Here is a 15,113-nt window from a genome sequence, read left to right on the forward strand (position 1 = left end):
TCCATGTGTGCCGTTGGAGACCCATTGAGGAACATGTTTGCTTGGGGTGCAAGAAACTGGTTGTGATGTTAGGGGCAGGGGCATAGCTCAGTGACGACCATCTGATTTACACTCCTGCTTCAGTTGCCAGTATCTCTAAGATGGGGAGAGAAGCCTGCCTTCAATCCTGGCGAGCCAAACAACACTGAGCTACATGGACCATTGGTCTGACCTCAGTGTAAGGCAGCTTTCTGCAGTCATGGGTTCTTTGGATCCTTGAATCAGAATTCAAGGGTGCAAGCAATGTTACAGAACATCGCACTCTTTTCAGAACTAAGGTCAGGTGTCCCTGCATTGCACTCAGTTCCTCAGCAGTGCAGCTATTAAATTGGCATGGAGCCCGTACGTTAAGCAAGAACCAAGGGGGAGGGGGTGTAATTCATCCAGTACACACGTGCAGAAGTCACTAGGAATTAAGCCATTTCTCATTTTTGCAGGGGTCATGGCTTGCAAAGAGTGAAAAAGGATTGCCAGAAAGGGTGATTTAGCACCATGGGAGTGTGAACGCGATCTCAAGAGTCCAATGGCACAGCTCATTAAGAGCAGTTTTAGAGCATTTTTCCAAATCTTTGAATTGTGCTCCTATTCAAAATATGTTGTTTTAGGGCCCCAGTGATTTTTACTTAATTCAGTTGCTGTACTATTTTCAACGGATTAGTTCCACAAGCGAAATGATCACAGCTGGGGAAGAGGAAGTATTTGGTCCTTGTTTGTGACATGATGAAATTCTGGTGCATTGCACTGTCCTTTAAGAAATGCTTTAAATACAGTTATTTAGGACCTCCAATACATAGGCCTCATGACCCAGAGTTGCAAACGAAATCAAGAGCCACAAGTATGGTAGTAATGGAAGTAAATTCAACTTTTATAAATGCTTCAGATCACAAGATTTATGAGTTGCGAGGGGGCATAGAAAACAAGAACTGGACATGGATTTTAGGAGTCCTGTGTTCAAGTCCTGTCTCTGCCAAATTCTGTATGTGACCTCTGACCAAGTATTTGTATTCAGTAGGTTCAGCAGTATGCTAAACTTCCCTTGCCTTACTTGAGGGAAGAGTGTGTGCATGTCTGGAATGGTGGATATGCCTAACAAGTTGCACCCTGTCAGGCAAGGAGCACAAGGTTGTGACTAGTTGAGTCCGAGTACATTGCAGTGCCTGGGTGCTCAGAGATCTGGTGTTGCTTATGTCGTTTGTATGCTGCTTACTGGCTACAGAGATGGCTCTTGAACAAAAATGCCAGCAGCCATTGGCAATTTGAGGTTTCTATGAAAATGCTAATGCCAACTACATTCGAAAATCACCATGGGCCAGTCAAAAAAGGCCAATCTACACCCACCCCATTTTGAGAGGAATCGCATCCAGCAGGGTTCAACAGTCCTCAGTCGCTGCAATGCCTAAATGCCCTCTTCCCCTTTGGTGGATATGGACTCCAGGAAACACAATGGCAGTGATGCTGAAGGAATTCTATGCTAAAGCTTGCCAGGCCGTGATCCAGCAAACAAAAACGGGTCTCCTCCTCTCCCGTGTACTGCTGAACTGTTCTGCAAGGGCCTGAAAACATTCAAGGAGGAAAAGGGTTGTCTTTTGGATAGGCAAGCCTCTAGGAATCCTCTCCTGGCTCCAAGTTCAAATCATCCACCAGCAGGGCTCCAAGTCTGCATGCCTCAGTCATCTGTTAACAGAAACGATATGCAAACTAATTGCAGCCAGAGAGTTCACGTTTCATTTCCTGGTTTTACCGATTTATTTTTTTCTACATTTTTCTGAGCAGCAAGCAGAAAACAGAATCAAAGAGATTACCAAAAAGCAACACACATTTTAAAAAGCAAGAGGGCAATGCTGGAGTCGATTTAACTCTAGCGCACACAATTTTATTCTCTGAACTGAAAAAGGGGCAGATTATACACTAACATTTAATGAACTTAAAAAGCTAATGTAACCATGTTGGTTCGTAAAAACCAGTTCAGCCATACCTTTATTGGGACCTATGAAAATGTGGCAGAAGCGAGGCTTTTGAGCTCTCCTGACGAAGAGTCTTGGACATCTTGAAAGCTTGTCACATTTTTGCACGTCCCAATAAAAAGTATTGCTCAACTGCGGATTCTGAAGTTTCGTGCTGGGGGACGACGACACTGGTGGCCCTCCAGATGTTGGACTTCAGATCCCACCAGCCCCAGCCGGCATGGGTCAGGAATGGGAGTTGCAGCCATGGCAACATCTGGAGGGTCACAGGTCTTCTCCACCTCAAGTTTAACAAACTTCTTTACAAGCCTGTTAAAACCTTCCCACTGCACCCTTCCCACACTTTCCAACTGCAGCAACCGAAGGATTACTTGCCCAACCCAGGTGCCAATCACATTGCTGATACTAGTCAAATCTCTGTCCCTCTTTCCTTTCTCCTCTGATGCCCTCTAGAGCCCCAGCCTCCCAAATACTTGCACAGCTGTTAGTTGCAGCAGCCCTGGCTATAAGCTCCGCAGGCACTGGGTGGAGGCAGCTCAGAGACCAGGGGCGGCAGCAGTAGCTGCCCGGAGAACTCCCAAGGAGAGGGGAGAGAGGCGGCTAAGGGGTAACATAACTGGGCTCCTGGGCCCCACAAGGGTGCCACAGAAAGAATGTAGTTGCTTAAGAGAGCCGTGAACTCAGAAAGGATGAAAACCTCTGACTTATGGCCAAAGGTCTTCACAAGGATATTCTGTGGTCAGGATGTGGAAACTAATCTGACACTGCAACCCCCTGGTTCTACCAGATGCAATTATGCATGTCGCTGAGAGGTTCATCCGCGGCCATTGGGGTGGTATTATATACTCCCGTTTATACTCTTTGAATTATTTATTTATTTTACCATCAGATTCCAGGGTGGATGAAAATTTAAAATACAATAATGCAAGTTCTGCTTGCATTAATAAGACTCTCTCTCCTACCCATGCTCACCCCAAAATCTGCTAGTCTCTCCCAGCCCCCTGGAGATTTTGAGGCTGAACAACAGGCTGCTCAGCGGAGGAAATGTTAAGCTGCAAAGGCAGAACGGCAGCATTGGATTTAACTGAAAGGCATTTTCTTTCCATCCTACGTAAATGAAAATTCTGATCGCTACCTACTAATTACTGCTTCTGACAACTGGGCCCTTTGTCACCCCACATGTGCACACACATTACTGCAAGAGATGTTTCTGGAGGGCAGGTGGGATTCAGGCAAGAGCTGAACTTGAAGTATACCCTCCTACAGAGTGCAAGGGCTCTATGCAAGTGATTTAGCTGGCTAAATTAACTGATTAAGTGTACAGAATTGTATTCCTTAAACCAGGAATAACCGACAAGGTGCCCTTCAGCCGTGGGGATCCACTTCCCATCAGCCGCAGCTAACATGGTCAGAAGAAAGGGATAATGGAGTAGGCCAGCAACTTCTGGAAGGCTAGGAGCTCCCCATTCCTGTTTTACTTGGCTGCAAGGCCCCTAACTGCTAATCCCAACTACATACATACATTCAGGAGCATTAACCTTTTTATTTATTTTTTGCTTCCAAGTAGTTTTTTGAGGAAAGTGTAGGTTCTCTAGTAGTGAATCATGAGAAGTAGCTCCAATAATGGCTAAGAGAAGCCAGAGGCTTCCCCCTACCACAGTATCACTTTGTTTTCCACGAAGCAACTTGATCATATGCCAATTATTGAAGGATCATGTGCCAATTATTGAAGGCTATAATTTGCATTATTATGCAGCAAGTGGCGTACTCTAGGGTGTTTGATCCAGCACCAGAAACCTTATGAGGCTGACAATCTTTTGCCGCAAGCTAAGACCCAGGTGTTTTATTATGCAAAGGCAAGTCACATGTTAATTACAGGTCTGGCTTTTCCCCCTGATGAATATTTACCTTTTTCCTTTGTCTTGTTTGTGCCTTTTTAGCCATTACTAAACAAGCATAGACCTTTTATCATTAGAATCCTGTTTACCTCAGCAAGGCTCAAAGTCTCATCATGCAGCAATTACCCAAGAAGCTATTTTCAGTTTCCATTTCTGAGGAAGCTCACTGTTCCTCAGTTGTTACAGTTCGAGAGGACTTTACTGGACTTTGAAAAAGCAGCTGTGATGCACAGGGCCTCCCCAGCACCAGTGAAGGCAAAAACCTAAGCACTGCAAACAGGACACTCCCTCTCTACCTCTTCAATAGCTGTGAGGAAGGTGGAGATACTGACTGGCCCTGACCCAGTAAACTCTATGGCTAAGAGATCTGAACCCAGCCTTTCAGGATCCAATCTTCATCCAACGAGCTACACAATTAAACAGGGGTGAAGAACCACACAAAGGATCCAGTGTCATTCCAGGGCCCTTTGTGTTTGCCTGCTAAAAGGTAACTTTTAGCATTTGATGCATGGCCAAAGAACTTGTTGATACCCTCAGAACTCCCAAGAGACTGGTGCTTATTCTACCTTAAATGGCTTCATCACAATGTAGCCTATCGGATGATTTTGCCGGCACTATTCCTGCCACTCTAGTTAGTATGAACTAGCTGCAAGCACTACATCTTAAGGCACACAGCTTTATAGCAGCTGATGTAGCAAGTACTGGACAACAATAAGGACACCCTCATCACTTCCAGATTAGCAGGAACCAGATTGTGTGGTTCACATTGTAAAACAATGGCTCTTCCTCACCTTACTTAAAAATTCACCCCCTACTCAAGCCAGCTAATCAGGCTTTTATAGCTGTTAGGTTGCAATACCTTAGTTTTTGAGCATGTGTGTGGAGCGATGGGTGCATCACTTTACTTGCATACAGGATGTGTCAAGAGCGGTGAGAAGTACTGCCTAGCACAAGGGACAGGTGCTACAGCCCACCACATTTGGAACTAGACTTAATGGCCAGCAAAATGCAGGGTTGACAGTGTTGAGCCTGGGAGACCAGGATCCATGAGGTGGCCTCAGGCAGATGCTGCCATTTATCTTTCAGGAAAGTACTTTCTTTGGATTAACTTTTAGCCCACAAGTGTGGCCTTTCAAGAGCTCTGAAGTAGGAAGGTAAGGCAATGGAACAGTGAGTCAGCCCACAGGCAGTTCACATTCCAAGGTCTATTTACACGAAACTAAAGCACTGGCTTGATAAACTTGTCTTGCCCAATACAGAAGTCAAATACTCTTACCTTGTTCTCCAAAATCTGCACTCACCAACAGTTGTGAGAGCCCTTGAACAATGTTTTCTATCACACTATAGAGGAGCAGACTATTTTGCTTGAACTCCAGCTGCATGACCATGTAGGATCCACGATGCTCAACTTCCAAGAGGGGTCAAACTCAACCCTCTTCACGGCTCACCACTGTTCCCATGGGGTGACAGGGATCCAATGCAAACGAACGGGCCACAAATACCCATTCAGTTCCCAGGCCAAGGACAGAGGAGCTTAAAGGCTGAATTCATTCATCATGGCACAAGACAATGTAAGAGGGCATTATTTAATACAACAGAACCACCATGCACTTTTTTATAAAATTTTATTTTGTCAAAAGAAAAAAAAGGCAATAGCCAATTGAAAACCTACTTAATCTTAAGACTCCAATTTCTTTGTCTTTAAATTTAGATAAATGACTTATTGGTTTAACGTTTTTAAACAAACCCCCCTTTTCCCGTTTAACATTTACCATCTACTCGTGCTGAATCCTTCCAAGGAGAATGCTCCAGCGTACCTCTCCAGGTCCTTGCTTTGCTCCTTTTACCAAAAAATGAAAACTCCATCGTGCATCTTAAGGGCTCCAATCGTCAAAAATAGGAAAAATCTTTGGAATAGCCAATTGAGTTGAATAAAAATCCACACGAATGCGGTTTGGTTGGGGCAGGAATCCACTCCTATGTTCCTGGTAATTTGATCCCGCTCCATGAATCCTTGCAAATGATCCTCCCTATCCTATCCACATTATGATTTGAATCCAATGATCCAGCTCCAAGGATTGGGATCCAGTGAGCCCTCTCCAATCCAAACCTTTATAACCAGCAAAACCAAAAAAAAGGAGGCAAAAAGTTAGATACCGTAATGAAAAATAGGATTTAGGAGAATGATAAGTTATGTCTGCTATTGAATAATAAAGATTGGCATTCATAACTATCAATTCCCCAAGACAAGCTTTTGAATTGTGAAGCTTAGATTTTAGCAATGTTAATTATCTGGAGGAAACATTCTAGTATTTACACAGGGTAACTGATAATGCCAACATATCAATTCCTATATGGCGCTTTACAGGTTTGGTGGTTGAAAAAAGTTTTCTATGAAGTTGCAAAAACTTGCTGCTAAAGCTATCCACCTACTGCATATCTAAACTAAAAGCTCATTATTGTACTATCTGGGAGGTAACAAATTTAATTGATGCAAGTCAACTCTCGACTTATCCTGAAGGGGAAGACATGGATTTAAAAAGAATCCCCCATGTTTAAAAACCCCTCCTATAATTGCTTTCATTCTGTTACTTTTAAGATGAAACAGCAATGCTATATCAGTCACACAGAGGACATGCAGATTTTAGCAGTATTGAGGTTATACTTACAGGTTTGAAACAACCTGTACTTTACAGGTGCACTAATGGTTTGCTCCTGTAATCAAATGATACATTGCAGTCACTCAGCATACGCCCCCCACCCCCAGAGACTGGAAGAGTTACATGGGTACATTTAGCATTCATTGCATCATGGAAGTTAGAAGATTACAGCTAACTAATGGAACAATGGAGGTGTTGTGTACTAGGCTAGTTTCAGTATAAGGTCAATACTGCCAATTTAATCTGTGACAATAGCACTTGGAGTCATACCATTGCCTCCATTATTGATCTGATCCTCCTCAATCCTCCTTTTGACAATCCTAAAATGATTGACATGTGTTCCACAATCCTTTAATCCAAAGCATTCTTAATCCATCTCTTCAGATATGTCTACAGAAAGACACATGAAAAGGCAAGATAAAAATGTAAACTCCCCCAGAAGAGACAAGTTAAACCACAATTTCCCCCCAACATTCCCAGCTTGTAGAAACCATAGTTGAACAAAGACATTTTATACAGCAATACCATATTGGAAGAGAATATGGGCAGCAAACTACCTAACTAGAGAGAACCCTGCCTAGGACATGGTAAAATACAATTCATCAAAGACATGAGGGAATGTTGATGTTAAGGAGCAAATACTCACTAGGGATATTATACAAGAATGCAATTCAACACTTTAGCCAATTTTGAGTAAAACAGCTTGAATTTTTTTTTAAAAAAAGAAAGACTGTACTGAGTAAAGGAAAACTGCGTACAACATGGAGGGGTTTTCTACAAAAAGGAGCACCATTAAAGATCATTTATGTACGGGAACGTGATCTGCTGTGACGGGGAGAGTAGCGTGGAGATCCTCTGCTTCTTCTCGGGGAATAACTGCGACTTCTGCTGTTGCTTCGGCTACGGCTTCTGCTACGACTACGGCTGCGAGAGCGAGATCTTCCGTAACTCGGACTTCTTGGGCCATCAACTTTAACACGGATGTAGGCAGTTTCTCCCTATCAAATAGACACAACTTTCGATTGAAAGGTCTACGCTTTTGAGCTGTCTTTGCAGGCATGCTGACAGACTGAAGGTCTTTTTACAAGAACCAAGAGGAGTTTCATCACATCTCCCTGCATACCATTCTTAACATGGGATGTCCCAACATGTTTTCAGTATTTGTTAACGCTGCAAACAGAGACTGCGCCTCCTTACCTTCCATCCTATTGCATCCAACTGTAACCCTGTGCATCCAATTCTGGTCAAAACATTAAGTGGAAAACCTACCTCATGAGATCTAAACTTAGTGTTATCCAGTTTTCGTACTGCGTAGGTCATATCTTCTTTCCGTACAAACTCCACGACACCAGTTCCATCTCGGAAAACATCAGCATAACATACATCACCTGCTTCACGCATGTGATCCTTTAAATCCTGCCAGCTTCCACTGGGAGGCAGTCCTGAACAAGAGACAGTTACTTTCAATTAAATGCTATTAAGCAGAGATTGATGCCATCAGACCTTCATATACTCAAGAAAGAACTGTCTTTGGAGAGGGTCACAAGTAGAAATTCAATTTTTCCAGCAAGTTGCATGTTAACAACACGTTTAAGTACATACATCCATGTTTCAGGATTTTTGGAAAGTACAAAGGCTTATTGTTGTTTTAAAAAGGCAATAGAAGCAGGAAGCTCTATAAGGCACTAGGGCCCCAAATAACCATTGCAACTTGCTTTTGATTTTTTTTTAACAAGACCAAACAACCACTTTAAGAAAAGAAAATGAAAACTAAGCTTTGCAGCATGCCAAATTCTCAGAACTCACTAAATACCTGCCCAAAGTTGCAAGCGGAAATACATTTGATACATGCATATGTGTATTATCTTCTTCCTGGATGATCAAGCTGTATTTGAACAAAGAAAGCTGCTTTTCCCAAGTGCACAAATGACTTACCAGATACTATCACTCTGTACTCTGATCGCCTGGATGGGGGTCCATATCTGCCCCTTGGGGCCCCACCACCTCCACCGCCTCCTCCTCCCCTGCCAGTGCCCCGTCCACTTCGAGGAAACTCCACACGTAGACGATACCCATCATAATCATATCCATCCCGTCCGTAGACTGCATCCTCCGCATCCCTGCGAAAATGGAAGAGGACCACACTGAAGATAGATCAAAGGTTCCTGAGAGCTGGCAGCGCATTGTGCGTTTGTTACTGGGCAGCATGTCAATGCCCCTCCCTTGTTAAGTAAATGACACTAGAAGTAAAGGTCACTATCCTATATAGGCTTGCAGTTACAAGGGGAGAAACCAACAATCCTGAGTGACAAAACTTTTCACCTGAGCACAAGTTAGGTTGGAATGGTGTAGCACTAGATCAGTGTTTCCCAAACTTTTGCCTCCAGCTGTTTGGACCACAACTCCCATCATCCCTAGCTACCAGGACCGGTGGTCTGGGATGATGGGAGTTGTAGGCAAAAAAAAACCAAACCAAAACAAAACAAACAAACAAACAAAAACAGATGGAGACCCAAGTTTGGAAAACCCTGAGCTAGAACTGGGAAACAAGTAACAGAGCTGTACCCTGTGTCATGTCAAGCATGGAATTTTACCCACCTGTGGGGGTTTGGGAGGGAAAAGCAAAGCAAAGATAGGTGGAACGAGGAAGCAACTCGTACAAGGGATCCCGGCCTTAACACACAGTGGTATATAGAAAGCTAGAGGGAAAGGCTGGATAAAATCAATATCATAGAATTGGAAGAGACCACAAGGGCCATCGAGTCCAACCCCCTGCCAAGCAGGAAACACCATCAGAGCACTCCTGACATATGGTTGTCAAGCCTCTGCTTAAAGACCTTCAAAGAAGGAGACTCCACCACACTCCTTGGCAGCAAATTCCACTGTCAAACAGCTCTTACTGTCAGGAAGTTCTTCCTAATGTTTAGGTGGAATCTTCTTTCTTGTAGTTTGGATCCATTGCTCCGTGTCAGCTTCTCTGGAGCAGCAGAAAACAACCTTTCTCCCTCCTCTATGTGACATCCTTTTATATATTTGAACATGGCTATCATATCCCTTAACCTCCTCTAGTGCCTGAGTTTGTGCATTGTGGAGCCTTTTATATTTGCATGTGCTATGCCAATGCATGAAGGAACCAGACCACCACAACAGAACAGGAACAAAAGCCTTGTTAATTACTTAAAAGAATGTTACTTTTATGTAAAACAAAGACATGATTTTAAGTCATTAACAAGATTTTAGTAACATGTACTGAGCTGTATCCCAACTAAATCACTGTGAACTTTTCCTTCCTTCCCTCCCTGCCCCCTTCTCTGGCACAGTCCCAAATCTGCTCTGAATCATTAGGGGAAGCCACAGAGCAGATGGGAGAGCATGTGGGGTGAGAAAATGGGAGGGGAGGTTTGTCCACAATGATTTAGTTGAATACTAGCCACTACTTTTATAAGAAAACTACTTGCCATTTATGCATGCTCTTGTTAAAAAACCAGAACAGTACAAAAAATAATAAATGAACTTTTGAAGTTCTGCAACTCTATGTACACTTACAAGTTAGTAAACTGAACTCCACAGTCCTACATACACAAAATGAACTGAAAGAATTCTGAGCTGACCACTAGACTTCAAGTGAGGTATATACAGAGACTGCTTATAGTTAAAGTAGCACCTCAGGAAGATGGTCACTCTAATCCTCTCTTCAGTGTTAAAGATAATTCAAGTTGTGGTATGAAATGCTAGTTTGGAATTCTTCTACTGCATTGTGCACAACTTGTAGATCAGCTCTCTCTGTCTTACGATTCTGCTGTATAGCCATGTTGGGATGTGTGTACAAAAGCCTTGAGTTGTGGGATTCCATGTAGAAAAACCAACAAAAGTATAAAAGTTCTCGAGTCTCAAGAGAGAGGCAGTAAATGATGTCTGCCTACACCAGGACCCAGGGCTTGCTCCACTCTTGGGGAATTTCCAGGTCCCTCCCCTAAATTTTTATTCATAAGAAAAATATTTTACCCTTTTACACATAGAGATGCACAGGAAAGCATGCAAATGTTTTTGTTTTTTTACCAAACTGCTCACAAATATGTAATGTTGTAATTTTCTATGCATTCAAAAGCATTGGGACAATTGATAAAAACAGGAGAAAACAGAGCCAATGAAGAACAGCCCCACAAATTCTGAAAAGTTGTGAAAGTGGAAATTTCCACAGGCATAGTTTCTCCCAAATATAATCTCATTTTATACACAAAAAGTGCAGTATAGAGGTTCTGTCTGCCCTTGAGACATAAGAAGCAATACAAAATTGATTTTAAAAATGGGTGGGTCCTACTTTTAAGTTGTAGTTTGTGTCTTTAGCAAAAATCTACTCTGCATTTCAGCAGAAGCTTCTAAGGTGGCTAGCAATAAAGTTTAAGAATAATTGTGATGACATTTGGCTGTAAGCCAATAGAAGCTTTTGTAACATTGTTTTAAAAAGAGCAATTAATTAACACAATGCTACACATACACAGTGAAGCATGAAATTTCATCCACTAAAAGCCTGGGAGTTAAACATGAATTTTGGGGCAAATAGCCTTGAAGACAACTGGCTTAGGAAAACATGCTTCCAAGCAAGCACTCACAGGATCATTCCATTTTCATTTCATTTAATACCTGCAACCCACCTTCCTTTCCTGAAGCAACAAACAAGAAAATAAACAACAGTGTCAAATCCTATGACTGCATAGTAAAGATTTATATGGGACTGCATATTACTACATTTTAATTCCTCCATATCTCCAAGGCTCTCTGAGCATTGCACAACAACCCTGTGAGGCAGGTCAGGCTGAGTAATAGTAAAAAAAAAAGCTGATAGTGATAGCCCAGTGGGCTTCATGGGGTTGTGTGGGGATATAATTCATTTATCCTTTACAACCACCCTGCAAGGTACATCAAGCTGACAGCATGTGACTAGCTCAAGGATCTTGGGAGCCAGTCACCGAATATCAGCAGAGCCTCCTAGCAGGGCTACTACAAGAAAATGATTCAAAGTCCTCAACCTTTAGAGCATATGAAGTAGCCTTTGGCACTCTCATTTTCTCTGCCTTACTTATCTAACAGGGTTGGTGCAAGAACTGACAAAGAGGTATGGGTTTTGGATTGGTTAGATATGCAGAGCACTTATGAAGGCCAGGATAAATTATCTAGAAGTAGTAAACGTTTTCTAAGTACAGCTCTGCTAGCTATAAACACACTCTCTCCCCATCACCCAAAGCCTTAGGGTCCTTGGGCCAAGTGTGTTTATCTCAGCCTGACCTACTCCACAGGATTGTTGTGAAGACAAAAGGAAAGATATATAAAAACCTTTGAATTTGAGCTAAGAAAGTAGGGGGGAAAGAAAACAACCACCACAGGCTGCAACTCTAACTTCACTTACCTGGAGGTAAGCCCTACTGAATTCAACTGTTTGTTACTTTCTGAAAAGTAATGATTTAGGATCCTGTTTTTAAACAAGTACACAAAATTGGCTATGCCCAATTTTAGTCCTACTCAAAGAGTAGATCTACTGGTTTGCATCCTCAGAGTGGATCCATTGAAAATAAAGGTCACAACTTGTTTATTTAAAAGCATTTAAAATCCGTTCAATATTTCAAAAAAACTCTAAGTGGTGTGTACCCCATAAACAAACAATACATCATTAAAACGTTAAACAAAAACACAGCCTAACACAAATAAAACAGCTGTATTAAAAACATACATATAAAAAGCATGTAAAACAGAAATCCCAAGGATTCAAACATGTAAAGAAACAGAGCCCAATCTTATGGACTCATGCCTCCAGGTTTCAATTCTACTCTTGAATAAAAGTGTGATACAACCCAATGGTTCTAATTGGCCGTCTGCCTCCCAGTCCTACTCAGGAGCAGACTATTGAAATCAGTGGCCTTTACGCTGGATTTTTATAAAACATTGGGGGAAATCGCTTTGCGCCCCCCCCCCTTAAAAATAACCACCACCTAGCCAAAAACCACGTAGGAAAATGTGGCCTTGTAGGAAAAACCCGCACCGGAGTGCTCATCCATTTCCACGGCGCATTTCCAATTGCGGGTGGCACCCAACGCCCAGCCCTACTCTCGAGTTGGCCCGCTGAAGTTAACGGGATATAACCCAGGGCGGCTGTTTTTCTTTACATGACGTCGAGATTCCTTCGCCCCGAGCGTGCAACACGAGGCAGAGGCGGCGTGTTAAGAGGAACGTGCGCACGAGTCAGGGTTCGCGCTAAGGAAGCCGTTCCGAGTTTCGCATTCCGCAGCTGCGGGCGGCATGCAAGCGCCAAATCCCCCCCCCCCCCCGGAGTCAACGATGGCAGCCGATGGATTTCGTCGGGCCTACTCTCGAGTGGAGCCCCGGCGGGTTCCTGAAGACGAGGCCCTGCTCGGCTGCGGCGGATCTCTTCAGCCGACACTCTCCCTCCCCTCCTCCTTCCGCCCCCGAAGCAGCCCCTCGCCCGCCCTTCCCACCTGGGGTCCTCGAACTCGACGAAGGCGAACGGCGGGCCCCCGCGGCGGTTCTTGAGGTCGATGTCCCGGATGGCGCCGTACTTGTAGAAAACGTCCTCGATGTCCTTGGTGCGGATGTCCGGCGGCAGGTTCCCCACGTAGATGCGGCAGTCGTTGTTCCCGGCCGGGCCGCGGATCACGCCGCCACCAGACATAGCGAGGTCGGCAATGGTTGCGGTTGGGTGGTGGGCGCGTGTGAGGGGAGAAAAATGGAAGACGGAGCCGACGAGAGGAGGCCCGGGAGCGGGTGGGAAAAGGGCAGGTGGAGATTTATAGGGGCATATATTTTAAAAAGGAGCTGAGGTAAAATTGTTTTTTAAAAAAAGAGAGAAGGGAGGAAAAGGCGGGAGAGGAAAAGCAAGGAAGGTGGTGGCGGCGGCGGCGTTAGTCGTGGCGGCAGCAGCGGTAGTAGCAGCAGCGAGGCGCCTCCTCTTTTCGTTCCCACTCTTTGCAGCCGCCACAAAATGGCGCCCGCCTCACGCGGCCCTACCTGCCCTGCGCAAGGATCCTCCCGCGCCGCCTCGACGTCACACTCTGCTGGCTGGGAGGCGGACCGTGGAGACACTCACGTTCATGGTTGCCGTTCGCTACATCCGCCTTCGAAGGGCGCATGCGCCGAACTTAATACCCCCCCATTCCGAGTAAGGGGAAAAAAGTAGTCCCGACTTATTTCTGCTGGAGGCTACGAGGAGAGGTTGGCGCGCGTTTGTTTTAACGAGGCGGTGAGGGAAAAGCGGGACGACTTGTTATTTTTTAAGCCGTGAGGAGCGAAGGCGTTTCCGTTAGCTCTCAAGCGGTGCGGACCGTTAAAAGTACTTGCGAAGAAGATCCGGAGGGAGATGAACTTCCCCCACAATGCAACACGCGTGAGAGGGCCTTGGCGCCAAGGAAAGGAATAGTCCCACAATGCTGAGCGGTTGGCCAATGGGGCGTGAGGGCAGAGGAGAATAGACGGCAAACAAAAAACAAAAACCCGCCCCAGTAGACCTAACAGGAAAACTGTTAGATGTAAGACTAAGGGCAGGTACATCTATTACCATAGTTCCCGCCCCGTCCCTTTCATGTAGACCTGGATATTGAAGTTGTACACCACACATGTAACGTGTGAATGAGATAAACCAGTGTTCGAATGCCCACTTATCAGTGGCACTGCGAGTGCTCCAGCTGGAGAACAGCCTCTACCAAAGGCGCCATAGGCTATGAAGAAGCACAAACGCAGGACGAAAGGGAGAAACGTGCTAAGAAGAAGGCAGGTTTGGCAAATCCTCACTGTGATCAACTCTCGCCTGGAAACCTATGCCCCCACTGTGGAAGGATCTGCGGATCCAGAATTGACCTCCGAAGTCACTTAAAGGACACACCGTGAAGACCATATTCATGGAAGACAATCTTACTCAGCTAGGAGGGATCTCCGAAGAAGAGGCGATCAGTTGTTGCAAATAGATTGTCGTTTCCTCGTGCTGCAGGGGTTTTTGTGACTAACCCCGAGTTTTCAGCCTTCTTTTATTATTTATTTATTAAATTTGTATATCACCCTATACCTGCAGATTTCAGGGTGGTTCACAGTATGAAACTACAATATAAAAAACACAATGTGGTGCCCTGCACATGTTTCGGACTTGTGTCAGCTGCTGGCATAGCCGAAGGTCAGGGATGTGAGTTGTAGTGTAAAACATCTGGCGGCAACAGGTTAGGGGAGCGTATTTATTTTATTTATTTATCACCTTTATATACCACCTTTTCCTCCAAGGAATTCAAATTGGTGTCCATGGTCCTCCCCCTCCCTGTTTTATCCTGAGAAGTAGGTTAAGCTGAGAGCAGTGACTGGCCCAAAGTCACCCACTGAGCTTGGGAGGGGAGGTTATATGTTTATTATTATTATTATTATTATTATTATTATTATTATGTATTTTGTATTCCTATTTTATATTTTTCTGTTGTGAAGGTATATTTATTTATTTATTTATTTTGAATAGCTATATCCTGCCTTTAAATTAAATTACTCTTAAGGCAGCTTGCAAG

The 15,113-nt window shown here is 44.1% G+C and overlaps 1 protein-coding gene across 7 annotated transcripts; it reads right to left on the reverse strand.

Annotated features, from left to right (window-relative positions):
- Window positions 1-880: 880 nt before the first annotated feature.
- Window positions 881-14,527, reverse strand: SRSF1 (serine and arginine rich splicing factor 1). 7 transcript variants are annotated; one of them, XR_014558360.1, is made up of 6 exons: window positions 13,053-14,525; window positions 8,497-8,681; window positions 7,831-8,003; window positions 6,832-6,951; window positions 5,674-6,011; window positions 881-1,713 (listed from the first exon to the last, which is right to left on the reverse strand). XR_014558360.1 is itself a non-coding variant. In XM_083714856.1 (4 exons), exons 1-4 carry the CDS (start codon window positions 13,244-13,246, stop codon window positions 6,913-6,915), a joined length of 591 nt encoding a protein of 196 aa, XP_083570982.1. In that variant the 5' UTR covers window positions 13,247-14,527; the 3' UTR covers window positions 5,510-6,912. The 7 variants fall into 7 exon arrangements, 2 of the variants coding, with proteins under 2 accessions (XP_083570982.1, XP_083570981.1); XR_014558361.1 differs by having other exon boundaries at window positions 6,832-7,559; window positions 13,053-14,514; XR_014558362.1 differs by having other exon boundaries at window positions 5,674-7,559; window positions 13,053-14,514.
- Between the last annotated feature and the right edge of the window lie 586 nt (window positions 14,528-15,113).

The sequence above is a fragment of the Podarcis gaigeae genome (assembly GCF_964106915.1).
Source record: "Podarcis gaigeae genome assembly, chromosome: 15".
NCBI classification, from domain to species: domain Eukaryota; kingdom Metazoa; phylum Chordata; class Lepidosauria; order Squamata; family Lacertidae; genus Podarcis; species Podarcis gaigeae.

Bases quoted from the DNA above. Each gene is read 5' to 3' on its own strand.
- SRSF1 (XM_083714855.1), bottom strand. From the start codon at position 13,246: ATGTCTGGTGGCGGCGTGATCCGCGGCCCGGCCGGGAACAACGACTGC. The intron at 8,682-13,052 runs GTGGGAAGGGCG...CCATTTTCGCAG, and splicing joins GTCGAGTTCGAGGACCCCAG to GGATGCGGAGGATGCAGTCT. The intron at 7,560-7,830 runs GTAGGTTTTCCA...TCTATTTGATAG, and splicing joins CTAAGTTTAGATCTCATGAG to GGAGAAACTGCCTACATCCG.